Source organism: Ictalurus punctatus, chromosome 15, assembly GCF_001660625.3.
Source record: "Ictalurus punctatus breed USDA103 chromosome 15, Coco_2.0, whole genome shotgun sequence".
Lineage (NCBI taxonomy): Eukaryota > Metazoa > Chordata > Actinopteri > Siluriformes > Ictaluridae > Ictalurus > Ictalurus punctatus.
The window spans coordinates 3,847,306-3,864,895 of NC_030430.2; the positions used below are offsets into that span (position 1 = coordinate 3,847,306).

General features: G+C 39.1%; 2 protein-coding genes across 10 annotated transcripts in view; one reads left to right on the top strand and one right to left on the bottom strand.

Moving 5' to 3' along the window:
• Positions 1 to 11,127, top strand: si:ch73-206d17.1 (tyrosine-protein kinase STYK1). The gene is made up of 10 exons (XM_017486734.3): positions 1 to 157; positions 1,974 to 2,045; positions 2,866 to 3,000; positions 3,226 to 3,387; positions 6,222 to 6,403; positions 6,484 to 6,570; positions 6,647 to 6,852; positions 7,160 to 7,200; positions 9,133 to 9,229; positions 9,408 to 11,127. The coding sequence occupies exons 2-10, from the start codon at positions 2,003 to 2,005 to the stop codon at positions 9,577 to 9,579; spliced, it is 1,125 nt and encodes a 374-aa protein (XP_017342223.1). The 5' UTR covers positions 1 to 157; positions 1,974 to 2,002; the 3' UTR covers positions 9,580 to 11,127.
• Positions 10,743 to 17,590, bottom strand: part of tmem269 (transmembrane protein 269) — a 19,989-nt gene continuing 13,141 nt past the window's right edge. For all 9 annotated transcript variants that reach the window (XM_053686243.1, XM_053686242.1, XM_053686246.1 and 6 more), the window contains 5 exons: positions 15,247 to 15,394; positions 14,844 to 14,941; positions 13,849 to 13,992; positions 12,865 to 13,065; positions 10,743 to 11,630 (listed from right to left, as the gene is read on the bottom strand). In XM_053686243.1, coding sequence (XP_053542218.1) covers positions 11,521 to 11,630; positions 12,865 to 13,065; positions 13,849 to 13,992; positions 14,844 to 14,941; positions 15,247 to 15,394 — 701 coding nt within the window. In that variant the 3' untranslated portion in view covers positions 10,743 to 11,520. The remainder of the gene's footprint in view (positions 11,631 to 12,864; positions 13,066 to 13,848; positions 13,993 to 14,843; positions 14,942 to 15,246; positions 15,395 to 17,590) is intronic.

Consider the following 17,590-nt stretch of genomic DNA (forward strand, 5'->3'; position numbering starts at 1 on the left):
CGGAGATAAAAATTCATACCCCTTCATGGTCATTGCTCTCAATGTCAAAATCAAATCCAGAATTCCACTCCGGCAGGGACACGTGTTTTATTTGGTAACTTGTCGACTTGTGAAAATGAAGGACGGCTTTTCTTTCAAAGCCAAGGATATGAGCAAGGTAGGAATCTTATTCTGTTATATGTGATTTGATTAGGGTGTTATGGAGCGCATTTGCAGTCTCACACTACACTTTAACATGCTACACAGTGTCCTTATATTAATATATACAATGGTGCTTGAAAGTTTGTGAACCTATAGAATTTTCTATATTTCTGCATAAATGTGACATAAAACATCATCAGATTTTCCTAAAAGTGGATAAAAAGAACCCAATTAAACAAATGAGAATTTTTTTTTACTTTGTCACTTAATTATTGAGGAAAATAATCCAATATTACATATCTGTGAGAGGCAAAAGTATGTGAACCTTTGCTTTCAGTATCTGGTGTGACCCCCTTGTGCAGCAATAACTGCAGTAGACGTTTGCGGTAACTGTTGATCAGTCCTGCACGTCGGCTTGGAGGAATTTCAGCCCGTTCCTCAGTACAGAACAGATTCAACTCTGGGAAGTTGGTGTTTTTCCTCACATGAACAGCTTGCTTCAGGTCCTTCCACGACATTTCTATTGGATTACGGTCCAGACCATTCCAAAACATTAACTTTATTCTTCTTTAACCATTCTTTGGTAGAATGACTTGTGTCCTTAGGGTCATTGTTTTGCTGCATGACTCACGTTCTCTTCAGATTGAGATCAGATCACGGACAGATGTCCTGACATTTTCCTACTACAATTCACTGGTATAATTCAGAATTCATTGTTCCATCAATGATGACGAGTCGTCCTGGCCCAGATGCAGCAAAACAAACCCAAACCATGATACTACCAGCACCGTGTTTCACAGATGCGATAATATTCTCATGCTGGAATGCAGCGTAAATTGCAGCTTTTGCCAAATATAATGATTCTCATTTAAACCAAAAAGTTCTATTTTGGTCTCATCAATCCATAAAACATTTTTCCATTAGCTTTCTGGCTTGTCCACCTGATCTTTAGCACACTGCAGATACACAGCGATGTTCTTTTTGGAGAGCAGTGGCTATCTTCTTGAACCCTGACGTGCACACCATTGTTGTCCAGTGTTCTCCTGATGCTGAACATTAACATTAGCCAATGTGAGAGACGCCTTTAGTTGCTTAGAAGTTACCCTGGTTCCTTTGTGACCTGCGGACTATTACACATCTTGCTCTTGGAGTGATCTTTGTTGGTCTCCACTCTTGAAGAGGGTAACAGTGGTCTTGGATTTCCTCCATTTGTACACAATCTGTCTGTCTGTGAATTGGTGGAGTCTAAACTATTTAGAGATGGTTTCGTAACATTTTTCAGCCCGATTAAGCATCAACAACTCTTTTTCGGAGGTCCTCATGTCCTTTGTTCTTTGTTCATGCCATGATACACTTCCAGAAATGTGTATTGTGAAGATCAGATTTTGATAGATCCCTGTTCTTTAATTAAAACATGGCGCTCACTCGCACTTTTGTGTCATGCTCTTGATTGAAAACAACTGACTCTAATTTCACCTTCAATTTAACTGCTACATCCAAGAGGCTCACATACTTTTGCCACTCACAGATGTGTAATATTGGATCATTTTCCTCAATAAATAAATGACCAGGTATAATATTTTTTGTCTCATTTGTTTAATTGGGTTCTCTTTTAGGACAGCTGATAATGTTTTAGATCATATTTATGCAGCTATATAGAAAATTCAAACTTTCAAGCACCACTGTGTGTGTGTGTGTGTGTGTGTGTGTGTGTGTGTGTGTGTGTGTGTGTGTGTGTGAATATACGCGCACACACACACACACACACACACACACACACACACCAGTTTCTGGTTTTAACTTGCAATGCCTTGTGTTTTTCATCATGGCAGTCATGAGAGATGCGTAAGATAAACCACCGATGGATGTGCAGGTTACGTGCAACGTCTCCAGCCTTGAATGTGGTAACCATGGTCACTACATTACGTGATATTTGTTAAGATCACTACATTAAAATCAAGAGTTACTTGGGAAGATGATCTGTGGATATTTCAATAACATTCATGAAACAAATGCAATATAGTTTTACAGACATGACTCTCAAAATAGCGTCTATGAAGCATAGTCTCACTTTTTTTTTTAGTTCCAGTGGTATAAATCACACAGATATTTTATTTATTACTGAGTTCTTACAGTTATTAACTCGTTTGACTGGTTAGTTAAAGTGAATGGATTGAATCCAAACCTCAATAACCCCAAAACAAGTAGGCATTTAAATGAATAACTACTTTTATATTTTTTAATGAAATGCCAGTTTTAATATTAATCATTTTAATAATGTATTGTGTGGGTGAAAAGTTCAGGAATAAAAAGCTCTAAGAAATAACCAAAAATAGTATAGGTGACATTTACTGTAAATATTACGTTGTTGTTGGACTATAGCGCTTTACTTATACAGTCACAACAGCTTTCTCAGAAAAATAGAAAAGAAACAGAAACAGACATTTGCTCAGTTTAAACATTTGATATGTTTTCTATGTTCCACTGTGAGTAACACATGGGTTTATGAGATTTGCAAATGACTGCGTTCTGTTTTTATTTATATTTCTTTACATTTCACACAGCGTCCCAACATTTTTGGAACTGGGGTTGTAATTCTAACAACATTCCAAAAACTAGATGCAAGTTTATGCATGTTTAATTATTTGAGTATTCATTAAATATTATTTTGCATAAATCAATTTTAAAAAGTGTGTGTGTGTGTGTGTGTGTGTGTGTGTGCAGGTCAATTAGCACTCATCATCATTCCCAGTCTCCTGGCTCTTAGCACACTGATCATCATATCTCGGATAATATGGAGCTTCTTAAAGAAGAAATCGTCAGTTCTGGGGTCTTCAGCAGTGTCTTTTGATCAAAATGGTAAGAAGTAAAACGTGTCATCATTGTTAGATGTATGCTTATGTAAGATAAACAACGAACAGCTAAAACAATCGCTTCATATAGCTTTCCTAACCTCTCTTGATCAAATATCCCACATACCCCATGATTAAGATTAGAAACACACACGTCGTGCTGCGCTGCTACTTTATTACAATCCTCCTGCTCTGTATGAGAGTCTTCAGTGCTTTATGACTGTATCTGCAGGTCTTCTGCCTGGACACAATGCTCTGAGCTCATGGGAAATGCCCGCCCACTGCATCCTGGATGAGGTGGAGTTCCTGAAAAATGGCCGGTTCGGGGCTACCTGCAAGGGCCAGCTAAAACGAGATGGAGCTGCCAGCGCTGTGATAATTAAAATGTTCAAAGGTATATGGAGTAATATAATTGCATACAAGAAAATGTTTTTATTTGCCAAAGAAATAAAAAAGGCCTAGGTGGTATGAAGGTACAGGGAGTAGTGTTATTTCCTCACACCTCCGAGGTCCATGGTTCGATCCTGGTCTTGGGTCTGTGCGAAGTTTCCCGTGTTTTTCCGCGTGTTTGTGTGGGATTCCTGTGAGTTCTCAGCTTTCAAACGTACCGTTCAGTGAAGTGATGACTCCACGTCAATTCCACAATTCGAGGCGAAGTTGCAGCTTGTAATTCCCCACCTACCACCAGTAAAAAAAACACTGAAAACGTGTCTTGATGACAGCTTGACCTTTACAGACCACAACTCAACAACTGCACGGTCCTGTAGGTTCATCCTGTACAACATCAAGAAAATCCGACCTTACCTCACCGAACAGATACTAGTCCAGGCTCTTGTTATCTCAAAACTGGACTACTGCAACTCACTACTCTCGGGCCTCCCGGGCAGCTCCATCAAACCCCTTCAGATGATTCAGAACACTGCAGCATGCCTCGTCTTCAACCAGCCCAAGAGAACCCATGTCACACTCCTCTTCATCTCCCTCCACTGGCTTCCTGTAGCCGCCCGCATCAAATTCAAGGCCTTGATGCTCACCTACAAGACCTTGTCTGGAACAGCGCCCCCTACCTCGACTCTCTCCTGAAGGCTTACGTTCCCTCATTCAATCTGCGATCGATCAACGACCGACGCTTAGTAGTGCCTACTCAGCGTGGCCCAAGGTCCCTTTCCAGAACCTTCAAACTAACTGTTCCTCAGTGGTGGAATGAACTTCCAACCTCAGTCCGGACCGCAGAATCTCTCACCATCTTCAAAAAACAGCTAAAGACCCACCACTTCCATGTGTACGTAACCAACCCATTAAAAAAAATAAAAAAAATTTGCACTTACACCTCTACTCAGCGCACTTTGCTACTTCTGGAGCTCAATTAATGGATCTTTTACGGTAGCACTACTGGTGTTGTTCTCTGCTTGATATATCGCTTGGCTTGTATTTTCTCATTTGTAAGTCGCTTTGGATAAAAGCATCTGCTAAATGAATAAATGTAACATTCAAAATGCCAATATGGAGTAGTCTTCGCAACTACCAGTTCCTTCCTGTTTATGGAGTGATGTCAGATCAACATGGCTGCACACACTGTAAATACTAAATTGTCCCTTCTTTACTTGATGAGTTTATAGCAGTATTGGATTTAGATCAGTTCATATACAGGCACAGTACATGATTAAATCTATAACAGATAATCATCAACATTAGAGTTATCACGAATGGTAGCTGGTTAGCTTTTTGCTAGAACTACTTGCTGTTGTCAACCGGCTAGCTTGTTAATAACGCTACATGCTATTGTCCGCTGTTGTATAATAGAACAGCATTATAGTAATGTAGCCACAATGTGGCCTGTAACTGTAAAAGCGCACTTGAAATGGCTTTTTATGAGCTTTACGTGCTCTGACAATGCAAACAAAAGACACTCTTTCTTTTGTTTTGTTTTTCACCTAGCAAGTCCAACGTGCAAGGCAATACGAACGCAACATAAATTTCCCCTAGGTGTGAACGTGGGTGTGAATATGGGTGAGTCTCAACCAGCTCCCTAGTTCAGCAGTCATGGCACTGAGCAGGAAGTCGGCCATTTTAAGGGAAGTCGCATTCGCAAGATCTTTCCAGTGCACCGGAACATTCGCTTCCTAAAATATTCCACGATGCACCGCAAAATCAACGTGGCATCGATGCTTTCTACGGTCCCTTACTGGAAATGACATCATATTCTCGGAAGTCTCTCGGCTTGAAAAAAAGAATGGTGTCGCTTGTAATTGTTGTGGCTCTCAAATGATTACTTACATTAGTGATTTTTAACTTTATTTGACGTTCTATATATGGTTTGTTTGAGTCCAATGACTTTTAAGTGTTTAATGATTTTAAAAAAGTAATTTGCCAGAAACTGAGTCGTCAATGTCCAAGTGTGTAATAAGCCAGGGTCCATCCATCCATCCATCCATCTTCTATACCACTTTATCCTTTTCAGGGTCACAGGGAAACCTGGAGCCTATCCCAGGGAGCATCGGGCACAAGCCGGGGTACACCCTGGACAGGGTGCCAATCCATCACAGGGCACACAATATAAGCCAGGGTCCTTACACGATATAGTGACTCACGAGCTACGGAGCCGATTGAGATAGACCATCTGGGTGTGCTGCCCTGCAATGGATTGGAGTCCCATCCAGGGGTGTATTCCAGCCTCACACCTAGCGTTCCCGGGATAGGCTCCAGATGCACCTTGACCCTGACCAAGATAAAACCGTTGTTATTTTGTGCCAAAGTATTTTGTACAATATACAAGTGCAGATGAAGTAGTACAATATTAGCCACTTGGCATGGCGTCAGTTTGGTGTAGTGGATCGAGCAGCATTGTCATAGAGTCCAGCCCTGTGTTGAATCTCAGTGACGTTGGATGTTTACTGCCACTTTGTGGTTGGTCACTGGAAGGATGCACAACATTATACTGCATGTGTGTGTGTGTGTGTGTGAGAAAATCCCAGAACAGCAGCAGTTTCTGAAATACTCAAACCAGCCCATTTGATACCAACAACCATGCCACGGTTAACGTCACAAAGATTTTCCTCATTCTGATTTTTGACGTGAGCGTCAACTGAAGTTCTTGGCCTGGCAATTAATACAAAAGACATTAAATACAGTGCACACACTACGTCAGATTAAGTAAGTTAGCAGTTGTGGTTGGAATAGTTTGCAGATCTCCTGAACATTGCGTTGACATTCATGCGTCTGTTTCAGGAAGTTCAAACAGTCACGAGGCTAAAGTGTTCATGGAGTTGGCCATGTTCTACTCGGCAGTTTGCAAACACGACAATCTGGTGCGAATGCTGTACTGCCAGACACGACTCTCTCCCATGTACTTGGTTTTCGAGACGAGCACTCCTGGAAATCTGCTGCACTTCTTGTGGAGCCTTCGGGAGGTAAGAATCACAGAGTAAAAAAATAATTAAAAAAAAAGGATATTTTATAAATGAAAAACGTATTGATTTCCGATACACAGGGTAGTAGTCATGGGACGTGGCATCAAGAACAGTCTTTTTCAGAGAGATCTGTGTATTTAGTGGCCAAACAAGCGGCTACCGGTCTGGTAAGTGTATTGCAAGAATGTAAACATACACAAGTTGTGCTTTATAAGTAGGTCACGGTGGTTTTTCGTGCCTCAGGACTACCTGCTGTCAGAGCACAGGCTCGTGCACGGGAACGTCGCAGCACGCAGCATGCTGATTGGCTCCGGGCTCCTGGTGAAAGTGTCCGGATTGGCCCCGGCTTTCGAGTCGAGGCAGACAGAGACGGAGACAGCCGGAGTGCCTCTGAAGTGGCAGGCACCAGAGAGACTACTCGGACTCCCTGTTACAGCCAGGAGTGATGTGTAAGTCTTGCAACATGCTTTCTCTGTTTAAGGATTCCATCGCTGGATCCTCGCGTGTTCTGACTATGGTTCATTATTTTATATATTTTACTCCACCGGAAAATGGAAAACCGAGTATTATGTTCACACTGTGCCTTATGTAAGGTCTTACTGTGAATATCTTTGGAGTTTTAATTAATTATGTAACTTTCACTTGATTATGACCTTTAGACGCTTCCCATTTATTTTAGATTCTGCTTTATATCAGAGTGTCTAATCCTTTTCTGCAATATAAATCTATATGACATTTTCTAATTCAATGTCTCAGGTGGTCCTTTGGAGTCCTTCTCTATGAATTGATAACTTTAGGTGAGGTACTCCAATTGATCTTCATTTTCTGCTATTCCGCACTTCAAGTATATGGCCGAAAGTTTGTGGACACCTGGCCATCACACCTATGCTTTTATGAACACCCAATTCAGTGTATTCAAAGGTGTTCAGTGGGATTGGGTATTCAGGGCTCTGGGCAGGACACTTGAGTTCCTCCAGTCCAACCTTGGCAAACCATGTCTTCATGGAGCTCACTTTGTGCACAGGGGCATCGTCATGCTGGAACAGGTTTGGGTCTCTTAGTTCCAGTGAAGTGAAACTGTAATGCTACAGCACACAAAGACGTTCTAGACAATAGTGTTTTTTTTCCAACTTTGTGGCAATTGTTTTGGGAAGGCTTACAAATGGTGCTCAAGTGTCCACATACTTTTGGCCATATAGCGTATATGGATTATATAATAAGTGTGTCAGTCTGAGAAAACCCATCAGATGTCGCCAAAAATGACGAATAATCGAAATATTTGACCAAAGCTTTTTTTTTTCCTTCCCACTCTGAGCTTTCAACTTTAAGAAACTTTCAATATATTTTCACCAAAATGACACAGAAAATTGTATTTATTTTTTTTCTAATCTTGCCACAACTGTCTGCCTGCAAAGATTATGATGCTATATAAAACCTTGCTAGTTGAGTGTGATTTCCTTACGCGGGGAAAATGTAATGCTTTGACGTTCTCAAGTTCTCAACTAATTCAGTTTGTAATCAGATACCGGCTGTCAAAATGTCTGCAATGCTACTAGTGCTTCCTCGTCGTCATCATCATCATCATCATCATCAAAACATAGAAGACCTCTTACACAGCGGACACATTGAATTATTCAGCGATTATTAACCCGCGAAGGTTAGCAGGAACAATGATCAGTCGAGAGAAGAGACCACGAAGGACATTTACCTCAGGTGATACGACAGAGACGTGATGTCGATGATGCTGTTGATCAAAGTGAGAACTCGCTTCACACTGTAAATGTACAATTTTTCGATAAAGTGTCACTACTGACAAATGGAGGTCGACGGGGTGTTTACTTTTTATAGCTCATCGGCTTAGTATAATATATATATTTTTTTTTTCTACCTGAGATAATATAGAAATGATGACATTATTAAGGACTGTAAATATAGTAATTTATATATTATTTAAAAAATTATGATTTAAAAAATATTCTTATTAAACACGAAAAACGTCAGTCTGTAAGCTACGTAAAGAAAGACATGGATTCCATATCTTCTTTATAAATAGCAGTTGCTTCTAGAAACAATTAGTGTGTTGGCACCTTTCATTGGAGTAAAAAAAGTAAAAGATTAAAATGCAAATTTCTTCTGTTTTACTTTTTGGGAACCAGAATTTAAAATGCTAGAACATGCTGGAGATATGAGCAAACCAACATCTATCTCTCTCTCTCTATCTATCTATCTATATCTATCTATCTATATCTATCTATCTATCTATCTATCTATATATATATATATATATATATATATATATATATATATATATATATATATATATATATATATTTAATATATATATATATATATATATATATATATATCTAATATATATATCTAATATATATATCTATATATATATATATATATATATATATATATCTAATATATATATATATATATCTAATATATATATATATATATATCTTATATATATATATATATATATATATATATATATATATATATATATATATATATATATATAAAATGTGTGTGTGTGTATATATATATATCAAAGTTCAGGAAAACCTTTTGTTTTTGTACACAATGTTAAAAATGTGTAGGGGTTTCTCAGGCTGCCACACATATTTTTGCTGAGAGATTTAAACCTACTCAAGAAAAGAAGATTTCAGCCGTCATTTACTAAAGTCTCATACTGAGTGTTTTCACGTTTCTTCTACAAGGTGCTCCTCCATTTCCTGAACTGGAGCCATCGGAGATGTTCCTCCAAACTTTGACGAATTACAAGCTAAAAAGACCTCCGAACTGTGGAGGGGCACTGTGAGTCAAATCTGTGGTGCAAGCGCTCTTTACATATTGTTACATCAGCCATTCCCATGTAATAAATCTGTACTTTTACTAGTCATCTAGAAACAGCAATAGTACAAGGGAACAAGAGAACTGCAATTCACTGTGGCCATTTTGATGCTGCTGAAAAAGCTCGTCATTTCTCCTACAGGTTTGACCTCATGAAATATTGCTGCATGTGGAATTTTAAGGATCGCCCGGCTTATTCTGCTGTCATCAAACTGCTGGAGTCGTACATCCACCTGGCTGATACTAAACCCCTAAGAGCAACTCAACATATGGACATTTCTGAATACAGAATTAAGGCAGGAGTTCCACCTTGAGCGTTCGGTGCGTACACAAGGCCGTACTCAGAGTTCTTCAGAGATAGGTTACACAGTCGCTCAAGTCGATTTTCTGGCCTCCAAGATTGCCAAATTTTTCTTCTGTGAAAGCATCTGAGACTTGGGTTTTCAATCGCATCTGGACTACTACCTTTAAACACAAGTGCTTGCCTTTACACCTGATAAAAAACAAAATGTGACTGAAGCGCAAGCGTCAAATGTAATATGATGTAACAAAAAACAAAGGGACAATATCTAATAAGAGTCTAATATATTGCCAAAATTTGATTGCATGAATAGTCCTGTTTTAGCAAATGTGCCATTAAATATGGCTTCCACCCTCATCATTCAGCAGCTTATAGAATAGCACTTGATCCAGCACGTGCTATTATTTTGCCTCGATTTTTAAAATCATGGCCCGACATGTAATTTGAAGCCATTAGATACAAAATCGAGGTCATAAAATCATAACGTGTATGTGTAGTAGTCTATTTTTATCACGCCTTTAATTTATGTTGGGTTTGTCTGATTACTGAAATAATGTTCGTATTCAATAAATTCAGTGCACTCGCCTGTGAAGAAAACGGGTCCATGATTTGAAAAATAAGCTCACCGAGCTCTCGTCCACTATGCTTGCATCTTAATATAAGTATTGTTTATCATTTTTATGCATAAAAATACAGTCAAGATAAGCAGTGTCTTGAATTAAAATGCTGTGATGTCTTCGGTGTGAAACAAGGAGCACTTTAAAAGGATGATGCTATTTATTAATTAATTAACTGTGTCATATTTCTGTGTTGAATGTTGCCCTCAATACCCAGAGCATGAACATCAGTGTGACACATTGTGGTTACATCACACTGTCAGACAGTAGCGCTGGACTTAATACTTCTCCTCAATTAAGCTGATGTCACGCAAGAAAAACGAGCTTAAGTTTAGAACGTTTAGACAAGCTCCGTTTTAGGCAAACTCTTCCCCACATGAGCAGTATTTACGCTCTTTCCGAAAGAAATCCTCACTACACAGGCCCGCAGTCTCAAATGAACATGCCAGAAATCACAAAATTCAACAGCTGGAGAAATTTGGAGGATGTGCATTTTTTTTTTAATCAAAATGACATTTAATCCAGTAATTAGATGAATAAAGTTACTCAAGCATTAACCTTCATCAAACTGTACTGGCTTTTATTATGCATCACTGCCTACATGTCACAAAGCAGCTCAAGAGACACTGGCAGTTAAAAAAAAATCTGAATCAAATGACATTTTGATTCCTCTGAATAATAAAATACACCATTTTTCAACGGATTGTATTTTAAAAATGTCAGTGGACTAATAAGAAGACACTTTATCCATTTGAGTTTTAGTTTTCCTAAGGTTTTCTCACACTCATGCTTTAGCTTCTGTTTTTTTAAATTTCCCTTTTAATAAAACATCTGCGTTACTAGTATGAAAATACCAATTATGGTACATATATACAAGACATTGTTCTTATAATTTCCCCATGAATAAAATTCACCAAAATAATATCACCCCACTGCAGTTGTGGTGGAATCCATTGTACATTTCAAGAGTGACACACATCAGAGACCTCTGTGAACGCAACACACAGTTCACAGTTCACCCAAATAGAAACGTGTTTCGCAGTCAGCAGTCAGCCTTTTTACAAACTGATTTTAGTGAAAATAATTTCACTGTCAGTCCAGCAGTCCTCTAGATCAGGCAGATTTCATCACTGCACCCCAAAGTTTATCACCTCAACAATAATAATGAAAGAAAAGGAAAAAAAAAAAAGAAAAAAAAAAAAGCAGCATACAATGTCCAGAGGTTCTGGGGATTGAGCAGGGTTTGATACTCCAAGGCTGCAAAGATGCTTCTGTTGGGCCGTATGGGCTTTCTTCAAGCCTGGAGTGTCGTAGTTTGGACAACACATCGTAGCCCGTTACACTTTGCAGCTCCATAGGGACATTGGGAACAAAATGTAGGAAACTGACCATAGCAGATAGTACAGACACACAGGAGGGAATGAAGAGCAGAAGACCACAATAATACCTGGAGGAAAAATGACAAAGTGTATATAATTTTACATTCAACAGACCAGACCGGTCAAACAGGCTAAAGGTCAATTCACACCAGGCACATGGCATCGAGCATCGCATATAGCGCTGAACTAGTTTTACACTCCGAGTCTATTTTTTTTCACTCCGACATGTAAGAGAAGCAGAAACTCCATAGAAACCCACTGATCTGGGTCTACCCAGTCTGGGTATCAAATCCTTTGGTTTTTGGGTGCTTTACCTCCAGGTGATTGTTAATGGCTATGGTATATATGAATGGAACGCATGGAGTCATTGATTCGAATTCTGCAGTTTTGAAGCCTGCTCATGTCGAGAGCATGCACATCGAGAGATATTATGGTGCATCAAACACTACCTCAAAGTGATAAGTACAGCATTGTCAATGAATGTGTAAAATACAAAACTGTAGTTGCAGAATTTGCACCAGTATATTCATTTTACCATTGTCAGGGAAAGATTTTAGAGCTGTGAGTCATGACTGACTGAGCTACCATTTGCTAGCTAGCTCACGTTAGCTAATCCATCTTGCTGGACTGAAAAATCAGTCGGTCGACCTCTAGTGGAGACTCGAGCGGATTTCCTCACTGTGTTCTTATATCCTGTTATATAATCCTGCATAGCAATGTGAGTTATAAAGTGAAGGACGTTTATAAAGGACACTAGCAAAGTAATGAGCAAAAGGTGAGTGTAATTAGTAAACAGGATAGACAAGGGATTATTGGCAGGGGTTTCAAGGATCTCTTGAACTGGACTTATTCCATTGTTCCATTAAACATTAACCAGTTAATCTCTCTTTTACAACAAACTGAGGGCTTGGCATGACACTTGATGTAATCCTTGATGCAATGCTTAGTTTACTGACATCCAGTGTGAATTCAGGGAAAGGCTTCAATAATAAATACTGTAACTTTGATAACCGTGGCTTGATTTCCCACAATGTAACTAAATTTTTTTTTTAAATCCTTGGCCCCTGAAGGTCCCCAGACCCAACTTCAAGAACCATTGATGTATATAGTACATGAAACTTTAGATAAATCTTAAGTTATAGTGTATATTTTAATAGTTTGGAGAATGTCACATCAAGTCAATACTTCATGAGATTACATTGCCAGTCTAAACAAAAACAAATATCTCCTCCTATGTGAGTGCAATTTGAATTTGAGGCTTATTAAAAAGAAAGGGGGGGAATAGAATTTGAGCATTTATACCTCCAGCATAGACCACCTTTTTCCAGGCCTGTGACTCCAGCACCCGGTCATGGGGGTAAAGAGTCTGGCTGACCATGAAGAGGATCATGGCCACGGCAGTGAGCCGGAGCACAGCCATGTTCCCTCCAGTGAGGAGAGACAGGCAGGCGAGAATGGCGGACGAGTAGATGCACGGCAGGCCACGATACATGAAAGGAATGCCTGCAAATGATAGAGGAAGTCATTCACGTTACATTCGAACTTTTCTTCTGGTTTGGATGAGATTGGGACATTTCATGTTATTGAAATATATTGTCATGGAATTTTTTTCATTGAATGGATGCTCCATGTGAACGACGTTTATCAAGCTGGACATGAGTACATTTATTCGTGAATCGTTCTCAGGTGCATTTACATATTAATTGAAAAAAAAACTGAAAATCGAAAAATCCACTTAGTTCAGAAAAAAATATTTGTATCCAACAAGAATTCCTGAGATTGTGGAAATTTACATATAAGGAGACTCTGTAATGTGAAACTTGACTGATCAGCTTCAAATCGTATAATTGTCAATGAGTTACTGCACTTTTATTTACAGAATACACAGGACAAAATAAAGGGACCCTATAAAAGAAGGAACCATTTGTTTATGCCTATGCTAGCCGATGCACTGCAGTGGCTGAACTGCATTACTGGAAAATTAAAATGCTGCATTTAGGAGGCGTTCTATCATAGTTTAATTGTCTTTTTTGCTGTTTTCAGCTCTTTGTGAGCATTCATGGAGTTTTGTGGCCGTCACTAACTGTAAATCAGTGCCTTGAATGCACTTGGTAATTTATGGGTGATTGGCATTTATCAACATATGCATGTAAGCATGAAGAAAATCAGCAAAGTGTTAGATCTGAAAACGTTTAGGGGAGGTGTGGTTGGCGGTCCTGTGCTGCTATCCATTCAAATACAGAAACAATTTGCTAAGGAACAGCAGGAAATGTCAAGTTTCCTCACCACTGGAGAAGAAACAAAGCCGAATAAACACAGACAGCATGTAGCACATGCAGAGGACGTTATCCAGGATGTTGGGAGTCCTTAAGAGCAGCGACGTTGCTATTCCAAACGTTGTGAAATCGGCAAAATCATCCAGTTTGGCTCCTAAAACACAGAGAAAACAGAGGCCACAGATGAGTTGAACTGCATAGAAATCTTTTACTCGCTGTGCTACGATGATTATTTTCAATCCCATGATAAAAAGAATTGACAAGAATAGGAGGTGCTTTGTCAAGGGTTTACAGGAAATACTGTCGTGAATCCTCTCTCTGTAATCTTTAAAGGCGCAATTTCACTTCTGAGATCGAAGACTCTTTGGCTGCACCAGCTTCCAGGTAATTTCCACGGCCATCTCATACCACTTTAGGACATTTCGGGAAGGGCATGTTTTGATCAGTGCCACGTGAGTGCACTGGGATTCCAATCTCAAGGTCAACCATTTCAGCAATGTTAGATATGCTGGGTTCCCAAAGCGCCGGGACAAAGGAGACAATTGGAGCCAGAGCCTGTGGAATTAGCCAGCCGTAATAGGCAAGTGATTGTTCGATTGACATAAAAGGGTAGTTGGAAGACGGCAATACAACACCTCACAGCAAAGTCACACATAAAAACCACGCTGAGATCACAAAGCGCCCAAAAATGGTGAGCACAGTGAGAGCAGCACCGAGCTATTTCAGGCATCCGTGCTCACAATCACATAGGGTGGGGATTTCGCCTGGTTGTTTAGGCTCACAAAGTAAGACAATAAGTATGAACAAAAAAAAAAAAGCCTGTTTTTATAGGAGGAATTCAATTAAAACATTTTAGATATAAACGTGGGTAGAGAGACAAATTTGAGTTAAATGATGACTAAAAATCCAACATGTATTAGAAAGTAGAAGTAGGAAACTAATCTCTGCTTCAGGTTGAGTTTTGCTACAACTTCGTAGCCAGTCTTATAGGCACAGTCCACTCACCCAATGCTGAGCAAGCATTCAGTTGCCTGGCAACCGCACCATCTGCCAAATCCAGCAGGTAACCAATCAGCACCAGCCAACACGCAGCATAATGGTGCCTATGTAAGAGAAGGTTTTAGAGGTGAAAACAAAGCACAGGTTGTGTCAGGACACAAAAGCTTTTTAAAAATAATTATTCTTTGAAGAGTGACAGCAGAGTACAGCAAAGTCAACTATTAGGAAAACTAATCCGCTTGGGTAAATTATATTATATAATGCACAATGACCAATTGTCTACAGTATACTCAGTGTAGACATGCTTCTTCTTCTTCTACTTATTATTATTATTATTATTATACAACATTACTCTATTCAGTTTTCATAGTTTGCTTCAACTTTAACCAGTAGTACACAAACACCTCACCCATTGAGACTGCAGAGAATGGAGCCCATCCCCATGACCAGGTTGGCAACAGACAAGGCATTGGCAGCATTTTTGCGGGCAAACTCTTTGAGCTGGACCCAACTGGCCCTTCCACTTAGGAACAGTTTGCTGGTGCGCTGGAAAAAGCCTGAGACCAGACAGGGGTAATGATTACACAGCAGCTGGTGTTTTGACACTGCTATGAGATGAGTTTAAGGTACAAAAGGTGTGAAGTCAGGTGCTAATCTGATCCCAGGTCATCACTGGATCTAATTTAAACAATACGCACATATACATGCCCAGAAATAGTTACAGTTATCTAATGGTAATGCTTTGACATATTCGCACATCCCTACAACATTCTCCACAAACATTTTCCCGAGGAAAATAAAGGTGCTGTTTATTGGGAAAAAAAACAAAATGCGTTGTTTTTTTTTTTTTCTCCTGCAAAAAGTAGAGCTTCTGTCAAATATATACACATAAAAAATAACAGAAAATTAACAGCCAAAACAAGACATTTACATACAATACAATTGTTGTAACATTAGCTGCATAGAAATGGAAATAACAGCATGTACTTCTTATCTTGCCACCGTGCATAAAGCATGGATAGCTTACATATGTAAAGGTTCTTGAAAAGCTTGTTTCATTAACAAATCATATACAAGGGGAAAAAAGCTGTTTAAGGAGCAGGGTAGGTGTAATTTTAAAAAAAAATCACAAACCATAAAGTCAAACGAGAATGGCAATCAAATACTTTATATAAAGAAACTCACTTTACAGTACATCATTAGAGGAAGGAAAGACAGTGCTAGCATAACCCATCTCAAATCGTTCTCTAGAGTCATTGAGCATCTGCGCTAATGTTAACAAGATCTTGGAATCATATGGTTCTGTGTGACAAAACAGTTCAACCATAACATTGATTATTTTCCAATAACAGCCCGTTATGAATGGTTTTATTCCTTTGATTGTGTTTTTTTTTAACTATAGAAACAACTGACTATTAGAACCAGCGAATTAATATACGCGTATGATTTGAACTACAGTCGTCAGCACTACTGCCTGAGCCGCGCTGTTATAGAAAAGTAATCAACAAATTCTGACCCATCAAGATGGGAGATTTTAACAGCGCTGTGGTGTAATACACATTTAAAAAGTTAAGGCGTGGTCTTCTCCACACAACTAATCCCACAGTCGGAATATCAGATGTAAAAGGCTCAGCTGTACATACGCTGAAGAAGTATTAGTGAAAAAGTATTAGTAACAATAACCCCCAGGCAATAAAAGCTGCTCAGGTTACAATGAGGGGAAATAAGTAGCAAGACACTTTTTCTTATTTAAAACACTTCCAGAGCATATATCCGCTTCAAATTTACACGCATAATGTCTTTTGACTTTGTACTTAAATAAGAACAAAAAAAGTATGTATTCATAAGCATAAACAAAGATATGTTAAAAAAAAAAAAAAAAAAAAAAACATTATCCAGACACCAACAATTAACAACAGCTTTGAGATGTCTATGGTAAGAAGTGATTAGTTTTTGGCAGAATTGTGGCTCAATTTTGGTCCATCCCTCTTAGCAAATCATCTTCAAAATCCCCAAGATGTGAGGACTCAAAATCCTCTCAAATTTTTCACTGGGATTAAAGTCAGGAGAGTGGCTAGGCCATGCAAGGCCTTCATAAGTTATTATGGCTGTACGTTTGTGGTCTTTGTCTTGTTTAAAGGTCCGGCGTCTTCCCAGATTCAGTTTCTCGGAGATTAAATTCTGCTGTAATATATCCTGGTACATCCCTCCATTCAGGTTTCCTTCAATGATGTGTAATGCTCCAGCACCATTTGCAGAGAAGCAGCCCCATAATTTGATGCTCTCACCTCCATACCCTTCTTTCTCCAAACACGATGAGCTGAATTACTGCCAAGAGTTCTATTTTTGTTTCATTTCAGCAGAGTATATTGCTCAAAGACATGTTCCGATTTGTCTAAAAGCTTCTTTTTTTTATTGCAGAGGAGTTTTGTGTGGGGTATAGGAACAGAGATGACTGTGGTGCAGTTTATTCCTTATTGTTCTCTGTGTAACTGTTGATCCTGCTGCTTTCAGGTCGTCCTGCAACTCTTTTCAAGTGCCTGCTCGTTTCCGTCCTTATCAGGAGAGCGTGCTGCGGCTCACGTGTCCTGGGGCGATTAGTTGTGGTTCCATGAACTTTCCACCTGCGTATTATTGAACCAATTATACCAACAGGGATGTTGAAGGTCTTTGCAATGGGTTTTTAATTTTTTTAATGTAGTGTCTGAACATTTTTTCCCCTATAAAGTCAAAGTTAAAAGACGTTTTTTAAA